Source organism: Panicum virgatum, chromosome 5K, assembly GCF_016808335.1.
Source record: "Panicum virgatum strain AP13 chromosome 5K, P.virgatum_v5, whole genome shotgun sequence".
Taxonomy (NCBI): domain Eukaryota; kingdom Viridiplantae; phylum Streptophyta; class Magnoliopsida; order Poales; family Poaceae; genus Panicum; species Panicum virgatum.
Genome location: NC_053140.1, coordinates 57,360,625 through 57,384,882, shown reverse-complemented (window position 1 = coordinate 57,384,882; position 24,258 = coordinate 57,360,625). Strand labels below are relative to the sequence as shown.

The window sequence follows — 24,258 nt, the reverse complement described above, 5'->3', positions numbered from 1 at the left end:
ACCTTGAACAAATATGCAGCATTTTGAATTCTTCCAGTCGCATCAATAGACTTATGGAACCACATGACCCCATTGCAATATATCAAAAAGTTGATGACACTCATCCTCGTCGGACCAGTCCATGAATCACACATTAACGTGATGCCAAATAAGGGCCAGTCTTTCTGAAACTTTACGTACCTCGTCTTCAAGTCTTGCTCATTCTGATCAAGGTACTTGCCATCAATATCCCGTCCAGTGGGTGATGCGATACCTTCACCTGCAACCATATGAAAATCATAAGATACAAAAATGTAAGTTTATAGGTATCATTGCAATGAAAGAAAACTTACCCCACTTCTGTGTCTCCCTAACCGCGCTGATAAAGTATGGACTGTCAGCCTGTCTTCCAGGTACTCCTGCAATATGGAAAAACTTTGACCAAGCTTTACCAATAGCTTCCTTTGCGTTCTTACCCTTCTGCGTCCAGGAGCCTGTATCAATCCTTGTTTGTGTCATTCCTCTTCTCCCACCAGCTGCCAAGTTATAGTCCTCCACCACAGGACTCTCCCTCTGCGAAGTGGACTTTCGAAACATTCTCTGCATAACATTCCCCCTCGTCGAACCACTACCCCCTCCACGCTCATATGCACCTCCTCTCTGTTCCACCCCCCGTCGGAACTCTGCTTCCGCTCTCGATAGATCCATGGCACGCTGCACCTGAGCCTCCTCATCTTCTTCATCACCGGGATAGTTTCCCTCTGCTGCAGCCTTCTCCCGTCTCAACCTCTCTCGGGCCCGGTCAGCAGTTGCCTTCTTTGCCCTATCCAACTCACGCTGAAAGAAGTCCCGCACATCAGGTGGCACATTCCTGCAATGGATCACCTCTGCCCCGCGCCCAGCCAAATGTTGTTTCAATCTAGTCGCACCACCTCCTCCTTTCTGCGTACGACAATAGTTACATCGCCATCCGGGATAAAGATTTTCACCGTGTTCCCACACAACATCTCTGCTTGCCATTGTCTATCTGCATACATGCACAACAAAAATATATCATCTAATATTCTTACTCCTACCTAAGTTATAGTGTCAAAAATCATCTAATACACCTAAATTAAATCTAGCTAAAACCTACTACATAGTGCAAAAAATCATGTAATATAAATAAATCTTCCCTAAATTCTAAATATACCTAAGTCATACACCTAAATCCTAAAACAAAACATCTAAATACACCTAAATCCTAGGGAAAAAAAAAACAAACCTGACCGCGGCTTACCGACGCTAATCGGCGGTTTACCGCCTCCCCATACCGGTAAACCGGCCTCCCCGGGCGGAAAACCGGACGGGACCGGTAGATCTACTACCGGTCCGGCTTACCGGTGAGGGAGACCGGTTAGCCGAGATCTGAGAGCGGCTAACCGGCCTCGAGCGGCGGGCGGCGACTTCTGGCGGCGGACAGGGGTCAGTGAGGGGGGGAGCGGGTGAGGGAGGCGCTGGTGAGGCTTCGGCTGAGGGACACGCGACGTTAAATAACCTCTGCCGCGCGATGGGCCTTAATGGGCCGCGGTTTTTTTTCTTTTTCTTTTTTTATTTAACTTATAAATTCCGAAAACCATACTAAATGAACGAATTTTGGAGAAAATTTGACACCATTAGATTCATTGCACCTTGAAGTATTTTTAGGAATTTTTTGGGAATTTTTCATTTTTTTGAATTCAAATTTAAATTTTGAATTTGGACCGGTTTCATACCGGACCGAACCGGTACCGGTCCGGACCGGTTTGACCGGTAACCGGTCAAACCGGACCGGTTACCGACGGTTCGGTTAACCTGGTCACAGCATGGTCCGGTCCTAGTCCTGCCGTCCAGTACTTTGTACACCCTACACGTACCGTATGACCAATTGACCATGCGAACTCGCGCGCCGTGATCTTTCCTTTCGCCGAGGAGAGAGAGAGAGAGAGGAAGTAATAACGTGCCCCGGCGTCCACCTGGCCGGGCGGATCACGTTGCACATGGAGGATTTCAATATTTCATCGGTCATCAGATTACCTTGTGAGCCGTCAAAGCATGATGCATGTGGAGACGACGTAGCAACGTCGCGTGCGCCGCCCGGCGTGGCGCCGGTCCTGGGCGAGGGCAGGAGGGAGGCGCTCGTCGTCGTCGTCGATACATAGCGAGCGGCCACACTGGATGACTGAGTCCCGGCGCCGCCCCCGTACGGTGCCTTTATTGGCCGCATTTAGAGTAGACCCCCTCGCCGGGGTCGCTCGCCGTCGCCCTTTTCCCCCAGTCCCCACAGCAGGAGCGCGACGCCATGTGTGCGAGCAGAGCTCCAGATCACCACCGGGTCGGGCGAGGCCGCCTAGCTCCTTTCCATTTCCCTCTCGATCGCTTTCTCCCCAGTGGCACTGTGGCAGTCCCCCTCCCCGTCTCTCCTCGTCGCATTCGAGTACCCCCGCTGATTGGCCACCTGGAGTACAACTAGTACTAGTAGTTGGCTCATCCTCTCCGTCGTCCCGGTTCGGTATCCTCGTTCATTCGTTCGTCGCTTGGAGGCGGCAGCAATGGCGACTCCGCCGTGTGCGCTTCCGCTCCTCTTCGGCCTCATGTTTCTGCTGCAGGGAGATCCGTCGCAGGCCGGCGACACCGTCGCCGCCGGCCGGCCGCTCTCCGGCGGGGAGAGCCTCGTGTCCAAGCGTGGCAAGTTCAGGCTCGGCTTCTTCCAGCCAGGTACCGGACCTCTATATATTCCCCAATACTGCGTGCAGCTATGGATTTCTGCTATCTTTTGGTGTGCAGCTCAGATAATTTGCTCTCTACACGTATCTGTTCTTTTCAACTTTTTACTTATTGATTGAAGTGAAGTGTGTCAGTACGTGCAATACATGCACTGAACAAACAAATTAGCTAATGATCGCCCTTGTTTGCTCAGTAAAACTAAGTGCTGCAACTCCTAGGCATAGATGTCAAAATCTTGTTACGGCTTTACGATGCTAGTTTCGTTGGGTTGATATTATACAAGTTTTGTTCAACATAATCTACAATTCTAGGATTTCAATAATCTGCTCCGATCACGATTTTAACAACCTTGTCTTAGGTGCCAGATTCAACTCCAAAATCCAAATGAGTCTTGAGGCATGCATGGGTGCTCAATTGGCTGGAGCAGAACTGTTTTTTTCCTCTTTTCTTTCAGTGGTATTCATCTTTAGTTTCTTTCAGTTTCGTGCCTAGTGTCTGTTTAGCGGTTTAAATACTGCAGGGTCATTTTGTTAAATCGGTTGGAAGCTCTCATTGCTGAGACCGGATTCATTTCCTAAATCTAGAAAATCTTGATAAAAACCAGTATGGATTTTTCTTGAGTATGAAATGAACAACCCACCCCTGAAGAAAAGCACGAAATTAAAATACACTAGAAAACACCATGGTAGTTCACATGCTTTTTTCTGAGAGGATCTAGAAAGAAAGGCACGTTTCTTCCCTCCAATGTTAAAGAAGAACTAACATAGTAAAATGTCAGTGGTCGCTGCTCCTTTTCCGAAGCTCAAGTCACATCCATCCTATTCTCGCGTATCAGGAAAGAATATCAAGGTAGGCAAAGAGAGACCAACAACTAGCGTGAAGACCTACTAATCAACTGAAAGCATGGCCGTGTTTGGTTACATTTGATGGAATTTTTTTCCATCTTTTACCACTAATTTAGAGTATTAAATGAAGTCTAATTACAAAACCACCTCCACAACCCCCCGTGTAAATCGCGAGACGAATCTAACGAGGCATTTGACCGCGCGATTAGAAGATGGTTACTGTAGCATCACTGTAGCAAATCATCATTTAATTACCGCCACTAGATTCGTCTCGAAAAGTTACACCCATCCCTGAAAAAGTTTTGCAAATAGACTTCATTTAGTACTCCATGCATATGAGATTCTCTTCTCGAAAAACGTGCGCAAAAAAATTTTGCTTAGTAACCAAACACGGCCCATCTTCTCTTCCGGAATCACACCTGGCCGTGTTCATATTTTATTGTTCTCCCCGATCATACTTGACTTGTTCAAAGTCTTTTTTCCGCACTCACATCGCTCCGAGAATCGGCCTGAAAATCGACAGCTGCGATCTTGGATGAATTTAAAACAAATCTGCCGGATCATCATGCAGTTAACTCTCTAATTTCTTGTGTGTGTGCAACAGACAACTCGTCAGATCACTGGTACCTGGGCATCTGGTACAACCAAATCTCGCTGCACACCACGGTGTGGGTGGCGAACCGGGAGGCGCCGATCACCGACCCGGCGTCCTCGCAGCTCTCCATCTCGAGCGATGGCAACATGGTCATCCTTGATCACCGGAGGTCCGCCGTCTGGTCAACCAACGTGACCGGCGTCGCGCCCAACTCCACGGTGGGCGTCATCCTCGACAGCGGCAACCTCGTGCTGGCGGACGCGTCCAACACCTCCGTGGTGCGGTGGCAGAGCTTCGACCACTTCAGCGACACGTGGCTCCCCGGCGGGAAGCTCGGCCGGAGCAAGCGCACCGGCGAGGTCACGCGCCTCGTCGCGTGGAAGGGCTCCGGCGACCCGGCGCCGAGCATGTTCTCGCTGGAGCTGGACCCGCGCGGCTCCAGCCAGTACCTGCTCAACTGGAACGGCAGCGAGCAGTACTGGAGCAGCGGCAACTGGACGGGCCGCGCGTTCGCCGCCGTGCCGGAGATGACGTCCACCGGCGCGTCGCCGCTGTCCAAGTACACCTTCGGCTACGTCGACGGCGAGGACGAGAGCTACTTCGTCTACGACGTCACCGACGAGTCCGTGGTCACGCGGTTCCGCGTCGACGTGACCGGGCAGATCAAGTTCCTGACCTGGGTGGAGGCCGCCGCGGAGTGGGTGCTCTTCTGGTCGGAGCCCAAGCGGCAGTGCGACGTCCACGCCGTGTGCGGGCCCTCCGGCGTCTGCACCGAGAACGCGCTGCCGTCCTGCAGCTGCCCCCGGGGGTTCCGCGCGCGGCGGCCGGCCGAGTGGCTGCAGGCCGACCACACCGCCGGCTGCTCCAGGAACGCCGGCCTGGCTTGCGGCGGCGCTCCGGACGGGCGCCAGAGCAAGAGCAGGAACGAGGACAGGTTCTACCCGATGCCCAGCGTGAGGCTGCCGAGCAACGCGCAGAGCGCCGCGGCGGCGAGCGCTCGCGACTGCGAGCTCACGTGCCTCGGCAACTGCTCCTGCACCGCGTACTCTTACACCGGCGGCTGCTCGCTGTGGTACGGAGACCTCATCAACCTTCAGGACACGAGCGGCGGCGGCGGCGCCGGCGGCAGCAGCAGCAGCATCTGGATCCGCCTCGCCGCGTCCGAGTTCTCCGGCACCGGGAACAAAACCAAGAAGCAGCTGGTCATCGGGCTCGCCGTTGCGGCCGGGTCCGTCGCCGCGGTCACCGCCACCGTTCTGGCTGCCATCTTAATCCTGAGATGCAGAAGGACGAGGTCGTTGAGGAGGGTGGAAGGTTCCCTGATGGCGTTCACGTACCGCGACCTCCAGTTCGTGACCAAGAACTTCTCCGAGAAGCTCGGCGGCGGCGCCTTCGGGTCGGTGTTCAAGGGAGCGCTGCCTGACTCCACGCTCGTCGCGGTCAAGAAGCTGGAGGGCGTCCGGCAGGGGGAGAAGCAGTTCCGCGCCGAGGTGAGCACGATCGGCACGGTCCAGCACGTGAACCTGATCAAGCTGCTCGGGTTCTGCTCCCAGAGGACGAGACGGCTTCTCGTGTACGAGCACATGCCCAGGGGCTCCCTGGACAGGCATCTGTTCGAGACCAGCAGCAGCCATGGCGTCCTGAGCTGGGAGACGAGGTACCAGATCGCCCTGGGGGTCGCGAGGGGCCTGGAGTACCTGCACGACAAGTGCCGGGACTGCATCATCCACTGCGACATCAAGCCCGAGAACATCCTCCTGGACGAGGCGTTCGTCCCCAAGGTGGCCGACTTCGGGCTCGCCAAGCTCATGGGCCGCGACTTCAGCCGCGTGCTCACCACGATGCGCGGCACGGTGGGGTACCTGGCGCCGGAGTGGATCGCCGGCACGGCCATCACCACCAAGGCGGACGTGTTCAGCTACGGCATGATGCTGTTCGAGATCGTCTCGGGGCGGAGGAACGTCGGGCGGCCCGACGACGGCGGCGCGGTGGACTTCTTCCCGTCGACGGCCGTGGGCCTGCTCCTCGACGGCGACTCGGGCGGCGCGGTGGACGGCCGGCTCGCCGGCAGTGCGGACGCGGCCGAGGTGGAGAGGGCCTGCAAGGTGGCGTGCTGGTGCGTGCAGGACGACGAGAGCCTGCGGCCGAGCATGGGGATGGTGGTGCAGGTCCTGGAGGGGCTCGTCGACGTCAACACCCCGCCCATCCCGAGGTCGCTCAAGGTGCTCGCCGATCCGTCCAAGTACGTCCAGTTCTTCTCAGGGTTGCCGTCGACCTGAGATTGAGCCATTGCTCACTGCTGGTAGCGACACGAACTTAACAGTAGCGTAAAAGACAAGGTGGACGCCTGAGTCCTGACACGAAGCTGGTAGAGGTACAAGTATTGCAGATAGACAAGAAAAATATTCCGGACAAATATCTTAGCCACGTTGAATGTATAATTCTGAGATGTTTGCAAATCCAAAGTCCTTTTTTTAAAAGAAACAAATCCAACGTCCTGTGTATGTTCAATGCATGCCATGAAGATTCTTTTTTTTTTGAAACTTGCCATGAAAATTCACGGTCCTATTTATTTCACCTTATGGCCGATTTTAAAAAATTCAAAAGTCATATGATTTCAGAATCCAGAATCGAGTCTTCAAAATCGGGACGCTGTTGGGAGTCACCGTGTGACTCCAGCAGACTTATCACACTAAGGTTCTCCCACTCCAGATTTTATGTGTTGGGCCTAAACTGGCCCAACAAACCGGCCCACACGTGTAATTCTTTTTTTTGTTCCGGAGCAATTTTCAGTTGTTCAAACAATAAAAAAATATTTTGAAGTAGAAAAAAAATATTTTAGAGCATAAAATTGATATTGGGTCTTGTGTGAGATTTAACTGTCAGTCACACGTGTAACAAGTGCGGTTAGTGATGGTTAAGCAAGCCATCACCCAAAACTTATGGGCTCAACTCTTGCAGTAATTTTGGAATATGATATTGGGCTAGCCCATATATGTTTAATTACTGCGCATGTTGACCGGTAAAGTGGTCATAATTTTTGCATGCATGCGGAAGCGACAAAATCGATGACATCACTCACATACATACAAATATAAAATTAAAAAAGCTATAACTATTAAATTGGATATCCAAATTAAATTTGGATTACAGCATTATCTTTCTTACGACAAGATTTTCAAAACAAGATCACACTTGCCTATGATTGGAAGATATATTTTTGAAACATTTTTTATAATACTAAATACTTAATTTCGAAAACTGGGAACAAATATTTTAAGGACACGAACAAATGATTATTTCGACGAACAAAAAATTAAACATAACGAACAAATAATAAATATACAACGAACAAATATAACACACTGCGAACATTTAATTATATATGATAACTAAGAAAAATGAATGTCGCGAACAAATGGATCACCGTCATGGGACAATTTAATTTACAAGGAGAACAAATAATTTGCATTTGCGAACAAATAAAAATGAATGACATAAATTACATAGATAAAAACATCTGCTTGTAGAATGTAAGAAAAATTAAATAAGTAAACAGGAGGAAGAAAAAAGAAATAAAAGAAAGTAAAAGTAGATCTAAAAATTTTGCGGAATGAATAAAAGACAGGATGTAGCGGAACGGAGAAAGAAACAGTCACGAATAAAAAAAAGCAAAAGAAGACACGGGAGAAGAAAAAAACAAAGCACCGTAACGTAGTAAGCCAACGGGCTAGCCAACGCTCAGAAAAAAAAATAATGATTATGGTTACAGCTTGGTCAACGCAGCTAGTAACTCGCGTAGCAGGCTAGGCGTGGGCCTGGAGCACATCACACTTAAGTTGGGCCGCGGCTACAGATTGAAATAGTTATTGGGCCTGCATCGTGGGTTTCTTAAGGCGATGGATTTGGTGATTTGTAGTACGGGTGATGCATAGCTCTTCGGCGTGTAACCCGGACAAAACCGGGGCAGAAGTTAAAACAAACCGGGCCGAGGTGAGCAAGGCACACGAGCCGATGAACGAACTTTCCGCACAAACTCTCAGCCCAACTTCTCGCGCGGGCCCACAGGTTACGCGAAGGCCCAGTTGAGTCGTGAAAGCCCAAGGGGCCTAAGGAAACAAAAAGGAAAATGCGGATCAATCGGATAGCAGAAGACGCTGAACTCGGGAAGTCGTGGGCAATCCAGGTCGCAGCTGAGCCTGAGCTCTGCTATCCTTTGCAGAGAGCCCAGGCCTCGCGCATCCATGGCTCTCCTCCGGCTCCAAGAACAGTGCTCGCTCCTCCGAATCTCCAGCTCCCACCTCCCAAATCCCCTCAAACCCCAAAGAAATCCTCGGAGGAATCAACTTTTACCGCCCAATGCGGCCAAGAATGCCGCCCCCTCCGAAATTGGGGTTGCTGGCGTCTCGGCGCGGAGGGCGGCTCCCTGGCGGGAAGCCCTGGTCCCCGTCCCCGTCGCCGCCGCCGCCGCGGTCGCGTCCTGGCCGCTACCTTCCCTCGCGGCGGAGGGCGACGGGAAGGTGAGCCTCGAGTCCATCGTGGTGGCCATCGACGACTTCAACAACCGCAACCCCTTCTTCATGGCGGGGGTGGTGTTCGTGTGGCTCGTGGTGATCCCGCTGCTGGAGGAGTACGTCTTCAAGAAGTACAAGCCCGTGAGCGCCATCGACGCGTTCCGCAAGGTCCGCGACGTGCCGGAGGCGCAGCTGCTGGACATCCGCCGGGGCAAGAGCGTGCGGTTCATGGCGCCGCCGAACCTGAAGCTTGTCGGCAAGAGCGCCGTGGAGGTGGAGTTCGACGAGGAGGACGACAAGGGGTTCGTCAAGGAGGTGCTGGCGAGGTTCCCAGACCCCGCGAACACCGTCGTCTGCGTCCTTGACAAGTGAGTGCTACTACATGGAAACGATTGAATTCCTTACCTATTGTGCCAGATGCAATCCTGTTGTCTCTGTAGATTGTATTGGTTTTGCCTCAATTGTAGCTACTGCAATATCTAGGTGCGATTAAAAATTTGTATATACCAGTATACCACAATTGAGTAGCAAGCTGTAACAGATCAATGTACTTAGTATTAAATACTTATTATTTTAAGCATTGAAACAATGTAGAATTTACAGATAGAAAGCTGTTCTACATTTATCTAAAACACTGATAACATTCCAAACCAAATTGTTCATTGATTCTACAACTCTGAATTTTGTTAAATTTCGAGTAAATACATTGATCAGTGTGTTGCAATAAATTGTTCTTTGATTTAACATCTCTGAATTCAGAAAGGATAAGAATTCATAGGGAGCACCTCAGTGTTGCAATTTGTACTATCACTGCTTCTGATTCAGGGAACTTCGACATGGGGAGGGAACTTTGTTATTCGCTTTTGCATCCAATATAAGTTTTTAATTTACATAGTTTCTCACTGAACAAAATATAGATAAGTATTGTTCCCCATTGGAGTTGATGTTTCAACCTAATAAAAACGGATACAACTTAAAATTTTCACCTCTCGGAGTTTGTTACTTCAATAACGTTGATTGAAGCTTTCATTTCAAGTACATTTACTTCATGCCAAGGCAATTACATTTAAGATTCCTACACACCCCTCTGGTTTTTATCTTGTTGCCATCTAGTTACCAACTTAAATTTATGTTGTGTAAGGTAGCTTTGATGATAATTCTTTGAAAGTTGCCGAGCTACTCATCAAGAATGGTTTTAAGGAAGCGTATGCAATCAAGGGGGGCTTGAGAGGTCCAGAAGGGTGGCAGGTAAGGCATCGTTCTATTTTCTGTGGGGCGTGGCATATAGTGCATTTTTTTGTTTTTCTTTCTAAGTTTTTCTTCTCCATTAGGCGGTTCAAGAAAACTATCTCCCCCCATCTGTACATGTTTTCGCAAGGAAAAAGAAGGGCAAAACGTTAGCTCCTGCAGACTTGAGCTCTGATGGAGCAGATGGACAGCAAGAGGGAAACAGGGAACCATTAGATCCTCCAAGCAGCTTTGCAATCAATACAGGCGATGAATCCAAAGATGTTTATGAAAATCCTAATGTAAGTACGACTGCTGCAAATCATGCAAGTATGAGACCCTTGTCGCCATATCAATTATCATGTATGGTACTTTTATTCTTTTTCACCGCCGCACTCAAACTTATCCTGCTTATTGTTGATTTTTCTTTATATAGTCAACTGGTTACCATTTAGTATATTATTCAAAATAGAAGCAGTATGTGCACACGCTGTACTGCTTTACTTTTGTGCTGACTGTAAACTCCATTTAGAAGTCAAGTTTTCTCCAGATGTCACACTGAACTATTTGACTCACATCCATCTTAAACGCTAAATAATTTACTAAAAAATGGCCAGGGCATGCCTGTATTTGGTATGCTTCTATGCTAGAATTATGAATATTTTTGGCACTTCCTTCTGCGGCCCAATGTGAATAATTAGGAAGAAAGTAGATCATGAAACTGACAGATGAAGCCATGTACTATGGTTTGGATTTTTCAGCTATTTATGGAAGCTTAGATTTATGTTTTACCTGAAAGTTAGATAATGACACTTTCTAGGCACATAAAATGGCTTGACTCAGGTCCAGATAAATTACTACACGCAAGGACAGCGAATTTGCAGCCTAAGTGCTGTTTACTGACATGAAATAGAGATAGGATAGATTGCTCTACGAATTTTGTAAATATCCACACCCGTCCATGTTCCTTTGTTTCTTCATTATCTATGGTGCAAACTGACCCCAAAGACTATGGTACAACTGTACAACTAGTTACAAGCTTTTGAGTTTATTGTGCAGTACCCTGACTTGAAGCCACCAACATCTCCAACACCATCAAAACTGAGTTAAGAGCGATGCAGGACAATACATGTGTGAAACTCAGAGTCAGGAGTCATTTCCTGCACAAACATTTTTGTATACTTCTAACTGATGATGTCGAGGAATTGATGGAGATCACATCAAAAAAGAGCACAGGCTGCGTTGTTGTTGTTTTTCCACTGCTATGGAGGCTAATGAGAGTTCTTAGTTCTGTATCACTGTATGTATTAAGCTCGTCCAGGTTTGTTGTACTGTTGATTTGTTGTAAATTGTAGTGGGGGCGAAATGACCTTGTGTTTGTGACTTGAAACTTTCTGTGGTGTTGTATAAATTTTTCAGTTTGGCAATTGTGGTTGGTTCTGCATTTTGCGGTAACTGGTTCATGCATCTACATTCAGGTCAATCTCAGCACAACAGTTGTTAAAGAGCTTCAGGTTCAGACTTCAGTTCATGCGTCATCCATACAGGCAGAAGGTTTTAGAACTCGTTGAAGGAGTAGATGCTATTTGTTGTCTGCGCCCTGCAGCTTGACAGGTGAAGCAGTGTTGCACATCGCCAAAATATGGGCATGCTACTGTTTTTTTTTACCAAAACCTTGATAGGTTTAGAATAGCACTTGCTTAGGGTACTTTGAAACCGGGTTGCCAAAATTTATGGGGTTGCCCACATTTTGGTACGGCACATTTCGAAAGCTACATTCCACGATTCTGCAAATGAGGGACGGAACTTCAGAACTTCTAGTGCAGAGTTGCTGATCCTGAAAGGGGTTACAATCAAATTTCAGACTTTCCATACAAAGAGTGGGATGCAGCGCAGAACGGCCTATGGTTTTGCTGAAGCAGATGGTCAAAGAAATTCTGCCAACCACAAGTATAGGACCAAATGTCCATGGCATCATGGTTTCGGGTGTGATGGTACCTTAGTTATCAACGACTGTTATTTATGTCATGAATATGAACTTTTTCCCTGTAGTTATGGACTTGTGGTACAGCAACAATGATGATTCGTAGTTGTAGGGAAAAAAATCTAAATCGACGTGCTCAGCATCAGTAAATTGAATTCTGGAACTATTGGACTGCAACAACGCATAAAAAAATTGATACGGCCCATGCAGGTCTCCACTGCGACCTTGGCGTTATTAGCACCACACTGAACCAACTGAGCTAATAGGCCACCTTATTAATTTTCGAAGGTTAGTTAAGGCCGTGTTTGATTTCTCCTAGCCTTCTTAGCACACGCATTCCAAAAAAAGAATCTTGTATGCGTGGACTACTAAACGAAGTTTATTTAAAAAAAATTTTACGGATGAGTGTAACTTTTCGCGACAAATTTAATGACGGTAATTAATCAATGATTGGCTACAGTACAGTACCCATCCTCGAATCATGTGGGCAAATATCTTATTAAATTCGTTTCACGAAGTAGCGCGAGATTGTGAAGTTAATTTTGTAAAATACTATTATTTAGTATCTCTAATTATTGGTCAAAAATTGTGTTGCTTATGCTAGGAAGGAAACCAAACAGGGCCTGTTTGACGCTGTAAAGTAGAGGATGTGCGACTCGAATCCGTCGTTGGCCTCCCTTCACTTAGCGCGAACAACTGTCACTGTCTCTCTGACCGGTGCCTGGCGGCAGCACTACTGTAGAAGCTCGAAAGCGTCCTGTGTCCCTCCCTGCTGGAGTAACATTTCACAATTGTCTCTGGCCCTCTGCGGCTACTGGTACCCTGATACTCCTCCCGAGGAGTGACGATCGCCATGAGTGCTGCCCTGGTCATGCCGGAAGAGCGAGTCAAATGCCAAGACGAGGAACGCTTAGGCCATGTTTAATTCTTTACATGTAAACGCAAAAAAGCCGTAAACGCATTAAAGTGAAAAGGAATCTTGCTAATTTAAAGTACTAAATAAAGTTTATTTACAAAATTTTTTGCATAGTTGGGCTGTAAATCGCGAGACGAATCTAAAGAGCCTACTTAATCCATGATTTGCAACAGTGATGCTACAGTAACCATCTGCTAATTATTGATTAAGCATGGATTAATTAGCATCATTATATTCGTCTCGCGATTTACAACCCATCTATGCAAAAAGTTTTGCAAATAGATTTCATTTAGTACTTCAAATGCCCTATTTACATCTTTACACATTTTTGCAAAATGAATTAAAGACACCCTTAGCTTGGGGACGCACGGCGACAGGAGGTTACCAACGCCTGCTCACCCGCTCATCAGACACCAGCAATTCAGCGTCCCCTCCAAGATTAGCCTCGCGTCCACTCTCGACCTGGCAGGTGGCAGCACTGATTAGCTCGGTTCTTACCGCTGATGCTGATGGCAACGGCATCATGAGCAGTGTTTGAGCGACGGCGCCCACAGCCGCCAGAGATGGCAATCGGCGAGATCATGCCTGTTCGTACGTGTCCGCATGCCGAGCAACCTGGAATGGAAGGAATTATCCCTGCCGGCAGCTCTAAAAACCACAAGTACCGTCATGATTAGCGCCCCTACCTGATGTTTTTCACCTCCCATGATCATTATTGGTTATTTCACCGTGTCGCTGCCGTTGATCTTGTTTTTTACTTCTGCCCCCCGGTTCGTAAGGTGACTGTTCCCGACGCGTGGCGCGGTGAATTTAATTCGTGGGGGGGGGGGGGGGGGTCTGATCGAGATCGATGATCCCCTGTCCTATCGCAGCCGCACGCACGCTGGTGAGCGCCTGACGCGACGCGACGACGACGACGGGTAGGGGCTTTCGCGTAGGCAGCGCAGCTAGCTAGCTAGGGCTAGGCTCCATTGGGCCAAGCGCTGCAGGCTGGCTTGGCTTGGCTTGGCTGCTCCAGTGCTCCGACCCGTCATCCATGGACCCTGGAGCGTTGCTGTTGTCCGACCCGTCCACGCGAGCGGGCCGCCGGGCGCAGGCATTGCCGAGTGAAATCATCAGTCGTCGCCGTCTGTAGGAGAGCGGAGAGCCCGCTGACGGGGAGCGGAGACAACGGGGGAGGAGACGTCGAACGCGCGTGCGCGGCCACAGTGGCGGAACTGTGCCGATGGTCCGCGGCCGCAGGCGGCGAGCGGGACGAGGCCGGATCGGAGGAGAGAGGCGGCGGCGGCGGCAGGCCGGCTTGGTCACCACCCCTCGACGCAAGCGATCGATCCAACGGCACGAGCTAGCTGGCGCGGCAAAAGGTATGTTCGCGCCGGCCGTTGGCGTGCAATAACTCGGCGCGCCCGCCGGCCGGTGGGTCAGAGTGCAGAGCTGACGCAGCCGCGGCTGGGGCCCGGCGACGGCGCAGGGCCCTGGGCACGGCAGGCGGGCACGGGCAGGCGACAGCGCGCGGCCGCGCGCGCGCGCTAGAGCAGTAGAGGTAGAGCAAGCGGGCGAGGAGACGTGCGAGGGCGGCCTCGCGCAGGCACAGGCGCGGCAGCGGCAGCGGCCAGGCCTCGTGGCCGACGCCGCGCGCGGCAGGAGGGGCGCGCAGCGCAGGCGAAGCGTTCGCATTTAACGCGCGCCTCGCCCCGGCTCGATCGGAGCGGAGGGCCAGGCGCCTGCCGGGGGGAGGGGAGGGGGGGGGGGCTGCACGTACGCCCCCGCACTGTGCTGCGCCGGTCGCCGCTGGCACCGTCGATCGCCATCATTGCCGGCCCCCCTCCGACTCCGATCGCCCCCCCCGGCCGCGCCATCATTGCGATGGCCTCGTCTCGGCTCCGATCCCCCCCCCTCTCGCCGTGCAATCTTGTTGTTCCGTCCATTCCATCTGCCCCGTCCATGATCCATCCCAATTGAATGAACGCGAGCACAGTGACAGTGGGAAGGGGGAGGGGAGAGACTGGAGAAGGGCCTAGCTAGCACCAGTACACGACCCCCCGGGCGACACAGTGCGCGGCAGGGGCAGTGCACGCCCCGTGCCTTTGTGCCCTGCCGCGGCGCGCCATGCCTGCATCATTCTCGTGTCTGCGTGTCCCTGTCCGTGCAAAACTTGCCAGCGTACGTCTCCATAATACTGTGCAGTTTTAATTTTTTCAGAAAAAAAATACTCAACTTATTTCTTTCGGGTTTCATCTCTAACCTACCTCAACTTGCTTGGGAAAAAAACTATGTTGTTGTTGTAAAAAAAATACTCAAATCCAATTCGAATGGAGTGAGGAACAATTCAAATGGATTCGACGTACGAATAAGGCTAGAATGCCTGCGAGTCAAAAAAAAGGAAAAGATTGAAGTAGAACGAGCAGGGGAGGAACGAGAGAGACACAGGTTTGTGCACTGTGCTTGTGTCTGCGGGGGACTAGGGGGCTGGGGCACATAGCCTGATACTAGCCCGTATGCGAGGCCGCTGCCATGAATGCAGGGATTTTTGGGCGGCCTGCTGCCCTTTCTCACATTGATGGTGGCAGTATGGCAAATAGTAGCATTGGCGCATCGCCATGCCATCAACTCTTGTTTCCCTTTGCTGTGTCATGGCACAGTGTCACTGCCAGGAAAATGCCTTCTGCCCTGTCAACCAGCACCCCAATTCTTGAGAGAGAGAGAGAGAGAGAGAGACTCCTTGAGCTTGGTCAACGACGAAGGGGTAAGCAGCATGGTCAGCGAATCAGCTGCACCTGCAATTCTGCATGCCCGGAAACCACTGGTTCTGCACAGCATCATCAGCTGCCGCGGTGCATGTCACATATGCACGCGCCGTGCCGATGCCTTTGCCTCGAAGCAGTGCAGGAACTGAGGAACACACGCAGCGAGCAAGCAGGCGCAACTATTCGGGCATTCATGCATGGAATAGAGCAAGCGCGCTGCAGCTGCAGGGTTCGATCGCGGGCTCCCCTCGAATACGATTTTTTTGATGGACTTTTTCTAGGGCTCTGATAGATCTCTTTATCTTCGCAAATCCTTGGTGAAATGTCATGTCCGATTCGATGGCAGTTGGGGCTGCAAATGCTCTGCGAGCTCTACCACTAGCCCTAGCCCCTAGCCCTGCCGACCAGGGCCCCTAAACCGACCAGTTAAAGCTGAGCGCCGGTTTATCTTTTTTGGGTTCTCACCACGACGAGATCGCAATCTGGACTGACCAGTGCCGCATCAGGATGTGACATTTTGATGGCTCTCGGTCGAGCTGCCATACTTTCCGGGGGGGGCGCTGGCCACATCCATGCCATCGCCATTGGCCACTGCACGCCGTTAGGCCCGTGTTTAGGTGAAAAATCAAAATTCCAAATTTTTTTCGGCATCTGAATGGAGACTTAAATCTAGACGAAATAAAAAAACGCATTGCGACTGCTGACTGAATGGAGACTTAAATCTAGACGAAATAAAAAAACACATTGCGACTACTGACTGTAAATCGCGAGACGAATCTAATGAACCTAATTGGACTATAATCAGATGATAAATTACTATAGTAATGCTACAGGCGAGTTCTGTAATTATTTTTGCGATTAATCTATATTTAATACTTCAAATGTAAAAAAAATATATTTTCAAAAATTTTACTGAGCGCAACTAAACACGCGCGCTAGGTCATCTAGCGTCCCTAGCAGCTAAGTGGTACGGTGCACGCACGCGAGTAGCCAAGTGGTACGGTGCTGCAACCAAGCCAGAGCAAACTTTATGGTCTTCTGCGACTCGGCAAGCAAAAACCAGGGCGATCCAGGAGCCGAGGATATCTGCAGGCTGCAGCGCATAGATGCCTGCTGAGGTCAAGTCTTGTAGTGAGGATCTCCATGCAATGAAACAGTATATTTCCAGCCTGACATGCCTAGCCTCCTTCTCTAGCTAGGCCATTAGCATGCCTTGTTCAATCGAACCTCTAGCAGAGTAGTAGCTCTATCTCATCACAAGTCAAAGCAAGGATACGCAGCAGTACCGATCAGATACACCCATCAGGTCTCAAGAAGCTGCACTTTCTCAAGGTCAACTTCAGTAGTGTAGACCCAATAATCTAGCGATACATGGACATGGAGGAGTAGAAACTTCAGTAGTGAAGAAGGGAAAAGGGAGCTAGCCGTCCGAGTGGTAGAAGCCCCCGGGACAATGCAAGCAGCTCGCATGTTTCTTCTTGCACTACACTAGTACTACAGCAACAACACACTGTCGTGGATGCATGCTCGCATGAAATGTTGGAGATCTTGTGAATGGATGGAGACGGAGGCGGTAATTGACAAACAAGCAATTAAACAACATAAGCACGCACTCTTCATGTAAACTCGACTGACAATAGTGACCATCCATCCTAACGGTGGAAATCTAAGATAATCATCGCACTCCACTTAGTCTTCAGCACTCTTCAAGTTTTTTTTTCATGCCTTCACGTCAATAACCTGAAAAAAAAAACAGTTTTGCAAATATCCATCAGTTGCGTTCGCATAACTGAAAAATGATAATATGGCCGTTGAATAATGGAGTGTTTTTTTTAAATGAGTATTCTTACTGGTATTTGACATTATTACTGTTACACCCCAAACAAACCGTCATAAGTAGTACTAACTGTTAAATTTAAATACACGGACTGTACATTTTTTATTTTTCATGTTATGATTTATGGATAGACAAAAAGAATATTGCTATTATTGCAGCATCGATCGAAATTTCGCGCCCCATTTTGATCCCTTAGATGGAGATAATATTTAGCTGTGTGAGGGATCCGAACAAGGCAGCGCTCTTTGCTAGCTGGTTGTTTTGAGGTTCCTGTTCGGGAGATTTGCATTCGTCAGGCATGAAATATGAGTTCCTAGAGATACTATTCGATCAGTAGCAATAATGATCGATGGCTACCTAGCTTGCTAGCTGGATTACTTCACAAGAACACCTTGCATTTCAAACTCTTGTTTTTTAAGTATAAAACACCTTTCAAACTCTTCGTACTCCTACAGCTACAGGACGCCATCAGGCATGCATATGATTATTGGTGCACGTCCACGGAATGTGGTGAGCTCGCATATATAGATTTTTTTTTACTTTTTTTTCTTTTTATGCAGGCTTGTGCATGCCATGCATAGGTTGATTCGCATGTTAAGCTATAATATATAGGAGGACTGTGCAAGGAGGAAATGATAAACATAATAAGAACAGCTTGCATTCTCCATGACCCACATCCTAGCCAGCAACAGTTACTGACCCCTTCTGTTTCAACTAATTCAAAAGAGGCTGTTTGGGTCAACACAAACCTAGGAGATTTGTTCGCCACACAAAGTGTGCTGTGCATGGACACAATACCAGACCCATGAGCCAAACAGTATGACAAAACAGATTCTTTAAACTATCCTCTTGATTACGACAGCTCTAGACCACAGTAGTTTAGATTCAAAAAGCACTGTTGCTTGCACAAGAACGCTAGCTCCAATTAGCATCAAGCATGCACTAAGCTATATTTAGCCCACAATACATTAGCCATGCATGCATGATTATGCATCATCAACAAGCAAACTAACGGACTAACCGTACTGTACCAAACTCGCGATTTACTCGATCGAAAGCAGAAAGGAAAAACGGATAAAAGCGCTGCGGAGGGAGAGGCATGCAAATGCAAAAGCAAATTAAACAAGCCAAACCTGACAAGATCGATCGATCCGCGCGGCCCTACTGGCCGGCGCTGGGCTTCTCGTCGCCGCCGGCGGTGCCGGACTTCAAGAACGGGCTGATGCCGAGCATCCCGAGGCCAGAGACAGGCCCGGCGGCGCCGCCCATCGCGGTCGAGTACCCGAACTCGTAGCCGCCGTTGATCCCCAGCCTCGCGACGGGCTCGCCGTCGTAGCTCCTGGACAGCATCTGCGCGCTGGCGAACTGCTCCTGCCCGAAGATGGCGGGCGAGCCTCCTCCGATGGAGCCGAGCGCGGGCGAGTGGCCAATGTTGATGAAGTTGTGCGCGCCGTTGGGCATGGCGCTGCCGATGAACTCTGCCATGGCTTGCGGCCCGTTCGGCCCCGTCGACGCGGAAGCCGCCGCCGCCGCCTGGAAGGAAGAAGAAGACCGATCGAATAATTATACATGCGTCGCTACTCTATCCATCCTATATTCCTATCGACGAGTGATCAGTTCATCACCTGGTACTTGGAGAGCTCGTACTTGGCGCGGGCGAGGTCCTGCTGGAGCTGGCGGAGGTTGTGCTGGAGGATGGAGATGACCCCGACGCAGCCGTAGACGGGGTCGCGGAGGCGCATGTCGGCCTCGTAGGCGAGCGAGTTGACGGCGTCCTCGCGCTGGAAGGGGTGGAGCTCGTTCAGCAGCTTGGTCACGTTGCTGGCGCCGAAGACGCGGTGCACGTGCACGAACTTCTGCGGGTTGTCCGGCGGGAAGTAGGGCGCGAACACGCAGTCCGGCTGGCACTTGCGCCGCAGGAACTTGCACGCCGCGCACGGCGACCCGGTGCCGCAGACCGCCGCCGCGGCCGCCGACGACGAGGACGACGCCACGGTGATCACCGACCCCGACGGCGCCGGCACCGACGACGACGCCATCCGATCCGTCTGCTAGCTGCTGCTGCTGCCCTGGCGGAAGGATCGACGATCACGAGCAAGTTGTGGAAGCTGCTGGAAATCAGGAGGAAGGGGGGGAAGAATGGAAAATCTCGTTGGCCTTCCTCTTTTATTTATTGCCAAAAATGAAGAATACTACTGCCGCAAATACACTACATTCTCCTGCGCGCGCGCTGGTATCCCTCGCTCGATCTAAAACAAGGAACCGAACCCACATATATATACATGGCAAAAAATCACATCACACCACCAGGGTCCGAAAATTCCAAGTTATATATGGTAGGGGGAAAATCGATCGATCACATGGCATTAGGGTTTGGGATGTTCGATTTCGCAGAGCAGGGGAGGGAAGGGAAGGGAAGGGGCGAGCACACACACACACCTGGCGGAGTCGCTGGTGAAGCGCCGAGAAACCTGGGCAAAGGGCGGCGCCGCTCGCCCAGTTCGTCGCCTACTCTCGCCTCTAGTAGGGAGAGAGATGAGGGTGTCTGTGTCAGTGTGTGGGCGGGTGGGTGGGGGGAAGGCGTCGAGCGGAGAAATAAAAAGGAGGCCGGTCCGGTGTCCAAAGTGGAAACGCTACGCCGAGGCGCTCGGGTCGTCCCGGATGGCTGGGTTTTATCGAGGTAAGAAATAGCGGATTAAGATAGTTAAGGAAAGCTTTTCCAAAAAGCTAAAAGATCTATAGCGAAAGCTATAGCGGTAGCTAAATCATTTAGCGGAATAATAAAATAATTAATAATTATATATAAATTTAGAAGAATCATTGATCTAACACTCTAAAAATAGACTTAACACATATCTTGATTGTCCAACTATGTCTCCACTATTTTGTTTATGATCTACTCTAGTTATATTATTCTTTATTTCTTTTGAATAAATCTTTATCGGACATAGAAGACATTTATTACCGCTAAATCCTATAAAATCACCTTTAGCGGACAAATGTTGTATAGCGTAGCGGTAGGTCTCCTAAAAGGCTAATAGCGGACAATAGCGGGTTATTAGCGAGCTATTTTGTACATTGTTTTTATCCTATCGGTTCAAGTCTAGAAGGTTGCCAATATATTTAATTTATGATTTTTATTACACTATTAAGTGAAGCATTAAAAGTTTATTTCTCAATTAGTTCTGATCCACAATCATATGATTATTTTCCTCATATTTCTTATTTATTTCTCCCGGAGTCCTGATAGATGTGCTACCACAAAATCTAAGCCCCCTTAATATATAACCACATATGCGCTTCAGCATTCCACCTTCACTAGCATGACTTTATATTGAATAGCATGAAATTTATTTTTTTAAAAAAATAACTAGCAAATCTATATATATGCCTACATCATAAATTGGTTGACTACATTCACACCAATGACGCATGGCCTTCTAAGTAATTGTGTTTAATCCCTTACCTCCTCCCGTACCGAGTCAACCTTTACTCTCGCCACTATTGGCTATTAAGCAATACATTTTTACTTTGGAACGAACAAGATCAAAATTCTATACACACATATGTTTTATCAGAATTTAACTAAATTATAGATTTTGACATCATAATACGATGAAAAAACTTTTTTTATAGATTCCATATAGTGATCATATCCTTAGATAATGCTGTCTTAATAAAGATAAGAAAGCTAGAAGGAGATTAAATATTGCCATTGGGCAAAATGCTATGAATAAACGAATCAATAATTATTAAAATTTCTGATTATTTGATATTTTGGTTCAGTAGGAAATTGTTAAAGAATGATTGTGATATATTAAATTTTAAAAAATCTATTTGTAATTCATGATTTAATCATTAAAACATGCTACTTCAAATGTCATGAATGCTAGAAACGAAATTTTGGAGAAAGTTAACACTACAATGTACTAGTGACATTTTTTTAAAAAAAGAATGTTATCTACACGAATTTTATTTCTCACTTCCTCAAAAGAAAAATAAACTTTGCAAACAAAAAATAAAATAAATTTATTTGCTACACCCTCCCCCTAAAAATAACGAGATTTCTCATTTTGTTTGCGGTAGAGAGAGTATTCTTTACAAGATGGCAAAGACTCGTGTATCCATGATGAGTGAAAATATTAGCTAAGCTAACTACTAAACAGATCCCTCCACATGTGACTGCTCTTGGATCAATGGTTGCACTATTAGTTAATTAGAACCAAGAAACAAAAAGAGTTTGACTCGACGTACGAGAGAAATGACATGAAGTGCAACTTTGTCCGCGTAGATTGTGGGGATTAGTGGAAGGAGGAGATAAAACAAAGGTATTGGATCCGCCGCTGGCAGTGACTAGCTGCTTACATATCTTTTTTGGCCCGCCCCACCAATTCATCCTCCTCCTCTAGCTCCTCAGTTTCCTCACAGTCCCTACAATGAATTTTTCTAAAATTATATTGTAGGACGGATGCATAACTTTTGCATGGAAAAATAAATGTCATAAATTGCATGGCAATAACAACTGACATAATGTTGCATTATTGTGAACTGTTTTTATAGTCCAAAATCTATATACTATCTTAGTATGGAGTGTCAAAAAGAAGACACCATATATACATTTGCAAGAGGATGTATAAATTACCACTTAATTGGAAAAAGAATGGATGAAAAAACTCCAGTCATGCTATTCGCACATGCGAGGCCACCTTGTTAGCTTTAGCTTACGAGACATGTTATATAAGAATTAATTAGTCCATGATTAAAGTGTACACTAATTTTGCAACACTTTTGATTGAAGTCTTTTGGAGGCAATGTATTAAATCATCAGTTGGACAAACATTATGGAGTGGAAGGAGTAATGTTTTTCTTCATATATATAGCACAAGTCACGATGGAATTGCTGAAGGGTTTGACTATGTGTTGTTGAGCAATGTTTCTTTTGTGGTGGAAGGGGTCAATGTTTCTTTTGTGGTGGAAGGGGTGGAGATATGTATAACATTTTTTTTTAAGTAAAAGCAAAGCGTCATTTTTCCCTTGTTAGGTTATATATACGAAATATTGTTGGATTATATAGGGAGCGGTGAAGCAAGTAAGATAAACGTCATGACTTGGCATTGTTCAACCTTTTTTGAATCATGTTGGCCCGCATAAGAATGGAGGAGCCTAGTACATACATGCATGTCCCGAACAAATTAAATAAAATAAAAACACGGCCGTTTCATACGATCACGTCAGGAAGTGGGGCCAATCAGATGAGCCCAGGGGCGGGGGCTAAACAGGCCCCCAAGTATGCTATTGAATGCAGCATGTAGCTAAGGGGAGATGCAACGCATGATTGAGGTAGCGTCCCTTTCCAACACCCTTCATTCCTCTACTTCCCCCCCGCATTGCATTCAATACCGTGATGGCCACAAGTCATGCGTCGACAAACCGGCCACTCATCATGACAAGCCCGCTTGCAGCCCGTACGAATGATTAGGGGAATTTCGAGTCACTCGATCCCTAGCTCATTCATTCACTCGCTCATTCGTTTAACTAACCCCTCATCGATGCGATGGCAGCAGAGCAGATAGATCATAGATGTCGATCGAGCACGGCTTGCCCTGCTCGGGAAGGCCCTGTTTAGTTCGTAATTTTTTTTGAATTTTAAAACTGTAGCACTTTTGTTTGTATTTATTAATTAGCGTCCAATTATTAACTAATCAGTATCAAAAGATTCATCTCATTATTTACCGCTAAACTGTGTAATTATTTATTTTTTTAATTATATTTAATGCTTCATGCATATATTCAAAAATTCGATGTGACAGAAAATCTTGGAAAATTTTGGGAACTAAACATGGCCGAAGTTGCAACCGCGCAGCCGGTCGCTCAGCTCGTAATTCCGGCTGCGGCGGGAGAGAGAGAGTCGTCGACAGGTTGTGCTGCCTGCAGCTGCAGAGGGGGCTGGACCGCGCGCGGCAGGTGGCCGGCTGCCATTTCTAGCTCGGCCATTAATTCCGGCCGGCGGTTTTTCACATGAGGTTTAATCGGCCGGCGATCGAGGGTGGTACTGGTACTACTAGCATGCATGCATGATGCATGTTGCTGCCTTGCTGGCCTGCCTAGCTGCAGGGCGATGTGATAATGCGATGATGCTGCAATCCAGCCACCCGTAGAGATATGATCGCCGTCGCGGTCGCGGACAAGATTTCAGCTTCCCAGTTTACAGCCTCAGCTTTGCGGCGGCGTGTTTGCTTGATCACGTACGTCGCTGATGAGTGATGACGACTCACTCATCCAACCAAACACCCTGCAGGCGAAACCAAAACCGCCTCGCGGCCGCGCGCACGCCCCCCCACCGGGTTGTTGCCAACAGGCAACCTACAGCGGCATACCGCGATGGCGATCCCCGCGGGGAAAGGTCTCGGCGTGCCGGGCGCCCGCCGCCGCACGGGCGGTCCGGCGACGCGGAAAGCAACGGCCAACGGGCGCGCGGGGAGGAGAGGAAAGAGCGTGCGCGACGCGAGCGGAAAGGCGGCGAGCGAGGATGGTGCCGCGCGGAGGCCGGCCTAGCAGGGGCGAAAAGGTTGCGTGTCCCGTCCGAGGTGACCCGTCCTTAAACCTCGCTGACCTCCGCCCGATGGGATTGGGGCACGCCCCTGCGCGGCCTACGTCGACGGCCAGCTGACCCGTCAACGTCGTCGGGCGCGCATGGCAAGGCAAGGGATCCTCCCATCTGCCTCGCCGGGGCCGGGGGCATGCATGTCAGCCGGAGGAAATGCGCCCGAGCCCCCTTCCCCCTCTTTCATCCTGGGGATCCGTGCGGGCGCGGTCTGCACGCGGCGCGCTCCGCTGTGCCGAGCGCCTACCGCCTCTCTCGCTGTCGC

The 24,258-nt window shown here is 48.9% G+C and overlaps 3 protein-coding genes across 6 annotated transcripts; 2 read left to right on the top strand and 1 right to left on the bottom strand.

The window, feature by feature from the left end:
• The first annotated feature begins 2,178 nt into the window (after positions 1-2,178).
• On the top strand, positions 2,179-6,679 carry LOC120708931 (G-type lectin S-receptor-like serine/threonine-protein kinase At2g19130). Its single transcript, XM_039994376.1, has 2 exons — positions 2,179-2,715; positions 4,174-6,679. The coding sequence occupies exons 1-2, from the start codon at positions 2,550-2,552 to the stop codon at positions 6,441-6,443; spliced, it is 2,436 nt and encodes an 811-aa protein (XP_039850310.1). The 5' UTR covers positions 2,179-2,549; the 3' UTR covers positions 6,444-6,679.
• Positions 6,680-8,322: 1,643 nt separating this feature from the next.
• On the top strand, positions 8,323-11,349 carry LOC120708930 (rhodanese-like domain-containing protein 4A, chloroplastic). The gene is made up of 4 exons (XM_039994375.1): positions 8,323-9,046; positions 9,824-9,926; positions 10,010-10,207; positions 10,965-11,349. The coding sequence occupies exons 1-4, from the start codon at positions 8,409-8,411 to the stop codon at positions 11,013-11,015; spliced, it is 990 nt and encodes a 329-aa protein (XP_039850309.1). The 5' UTR covers positions 8,323-8,408; the 3' UTR covers positions 11,016-11,349.
• Positions 11,350-16,827: 5,478 nt separating this feature from the next.
• On the bottom strand, positions 16,828-20,011 carry LOC120708929 (LOB domain-containing protein 6). 4 transcript variants are annotated; one of them, XM_039994373.1, is made up of 4 exons: positions 19,829-20,011; positions 19,015-19,497; positions 18,523-18,922; positions 16,828-17,292 (listed from the first exon to the last, which is right to left on the bottom strand). In XM_039994373.1, the coding sequence occupies exons 2-3, from the start codon at positions 19,426-19,428 to the stop codon at positions 18,551-18,553; spliced, it is 786 nt and encodes a 261-aa protein (XP_039850307.1). In that variant the 5' UTR covers positions 19,429-19,497; positions 19,829-20,011; the 3' UTR covers positions 16,828-17,292; positions 18,523-18,550. The 4 variants fall into 4 exon arrangements, with proteins under 4 accessions (XP_039850307.1, XP_039850308.1, XP_039850306.1 ...); XM_039994374.1 differs by having other exon boundaries at positions 19,015-19,453; XM_039994372.1 differs by having other exon boundaries at positions 19,015-19,500; positions 19,829-20,010.
• Positions 20,012-24,258: the final 4,247 nt, after the last annotated feature.

Excerpts from the sequence above, each read along its gene's own strand:
- LOC120708931 (XM_039994376.1), top strand. The coding sequence starts at position 2,550 with ATGGCGACTCCGCCGTGTGCGCTTCCGCTCCTCTTCGGCCTCATGTTT. Across the intron at positions 2,716-4,173 it reads GCTCGGCTTCTTCCAGCCAG|ACAACTCGTCAGATCACTGG; the intron begins GTACCGGACCTC and ends TGTGTGCAACAG.
- LOC120708930 (XM_039994375.1), top strand. The coding sequence starts at position 8,409 with ATGGCTCTCCTCCGGCTCCAAGAACAGTGCTCGCTCCTCCGAATCTCC. Across the intron at positions 9,927-10,009 it reads GAGGTCCAGAAGGGTGGCAG|GCGGTTCAAGAAAACTATCT; the intron begins GTAAGGCATCGT and ends CTTCTCCATTAG. Across the intron at positions 10,208-10,964 it reads ATGTTTATGAAAATCCTAAT|TACCCTGACTTGAAGCCACC; the intron begins GTAAGTACGACT and ends TTTATTGTGCAG.
- LOC120708929 (XM_039994373.1), bottom strand. The coding sequence starts at position 19,428 with ATGGCGTCGTCGTCGGTGCCGGCGCCGTCGGGGTCGGTGATCACCGTG. Across the intron at positions 18,923-19,014 it reads ACGAGCTCTCCAAGTACCAG|GCGGCGGCGGCGGCTTCCGC; the intron begins GTGATGAACTGA and ends TCTTCCTTCCAG.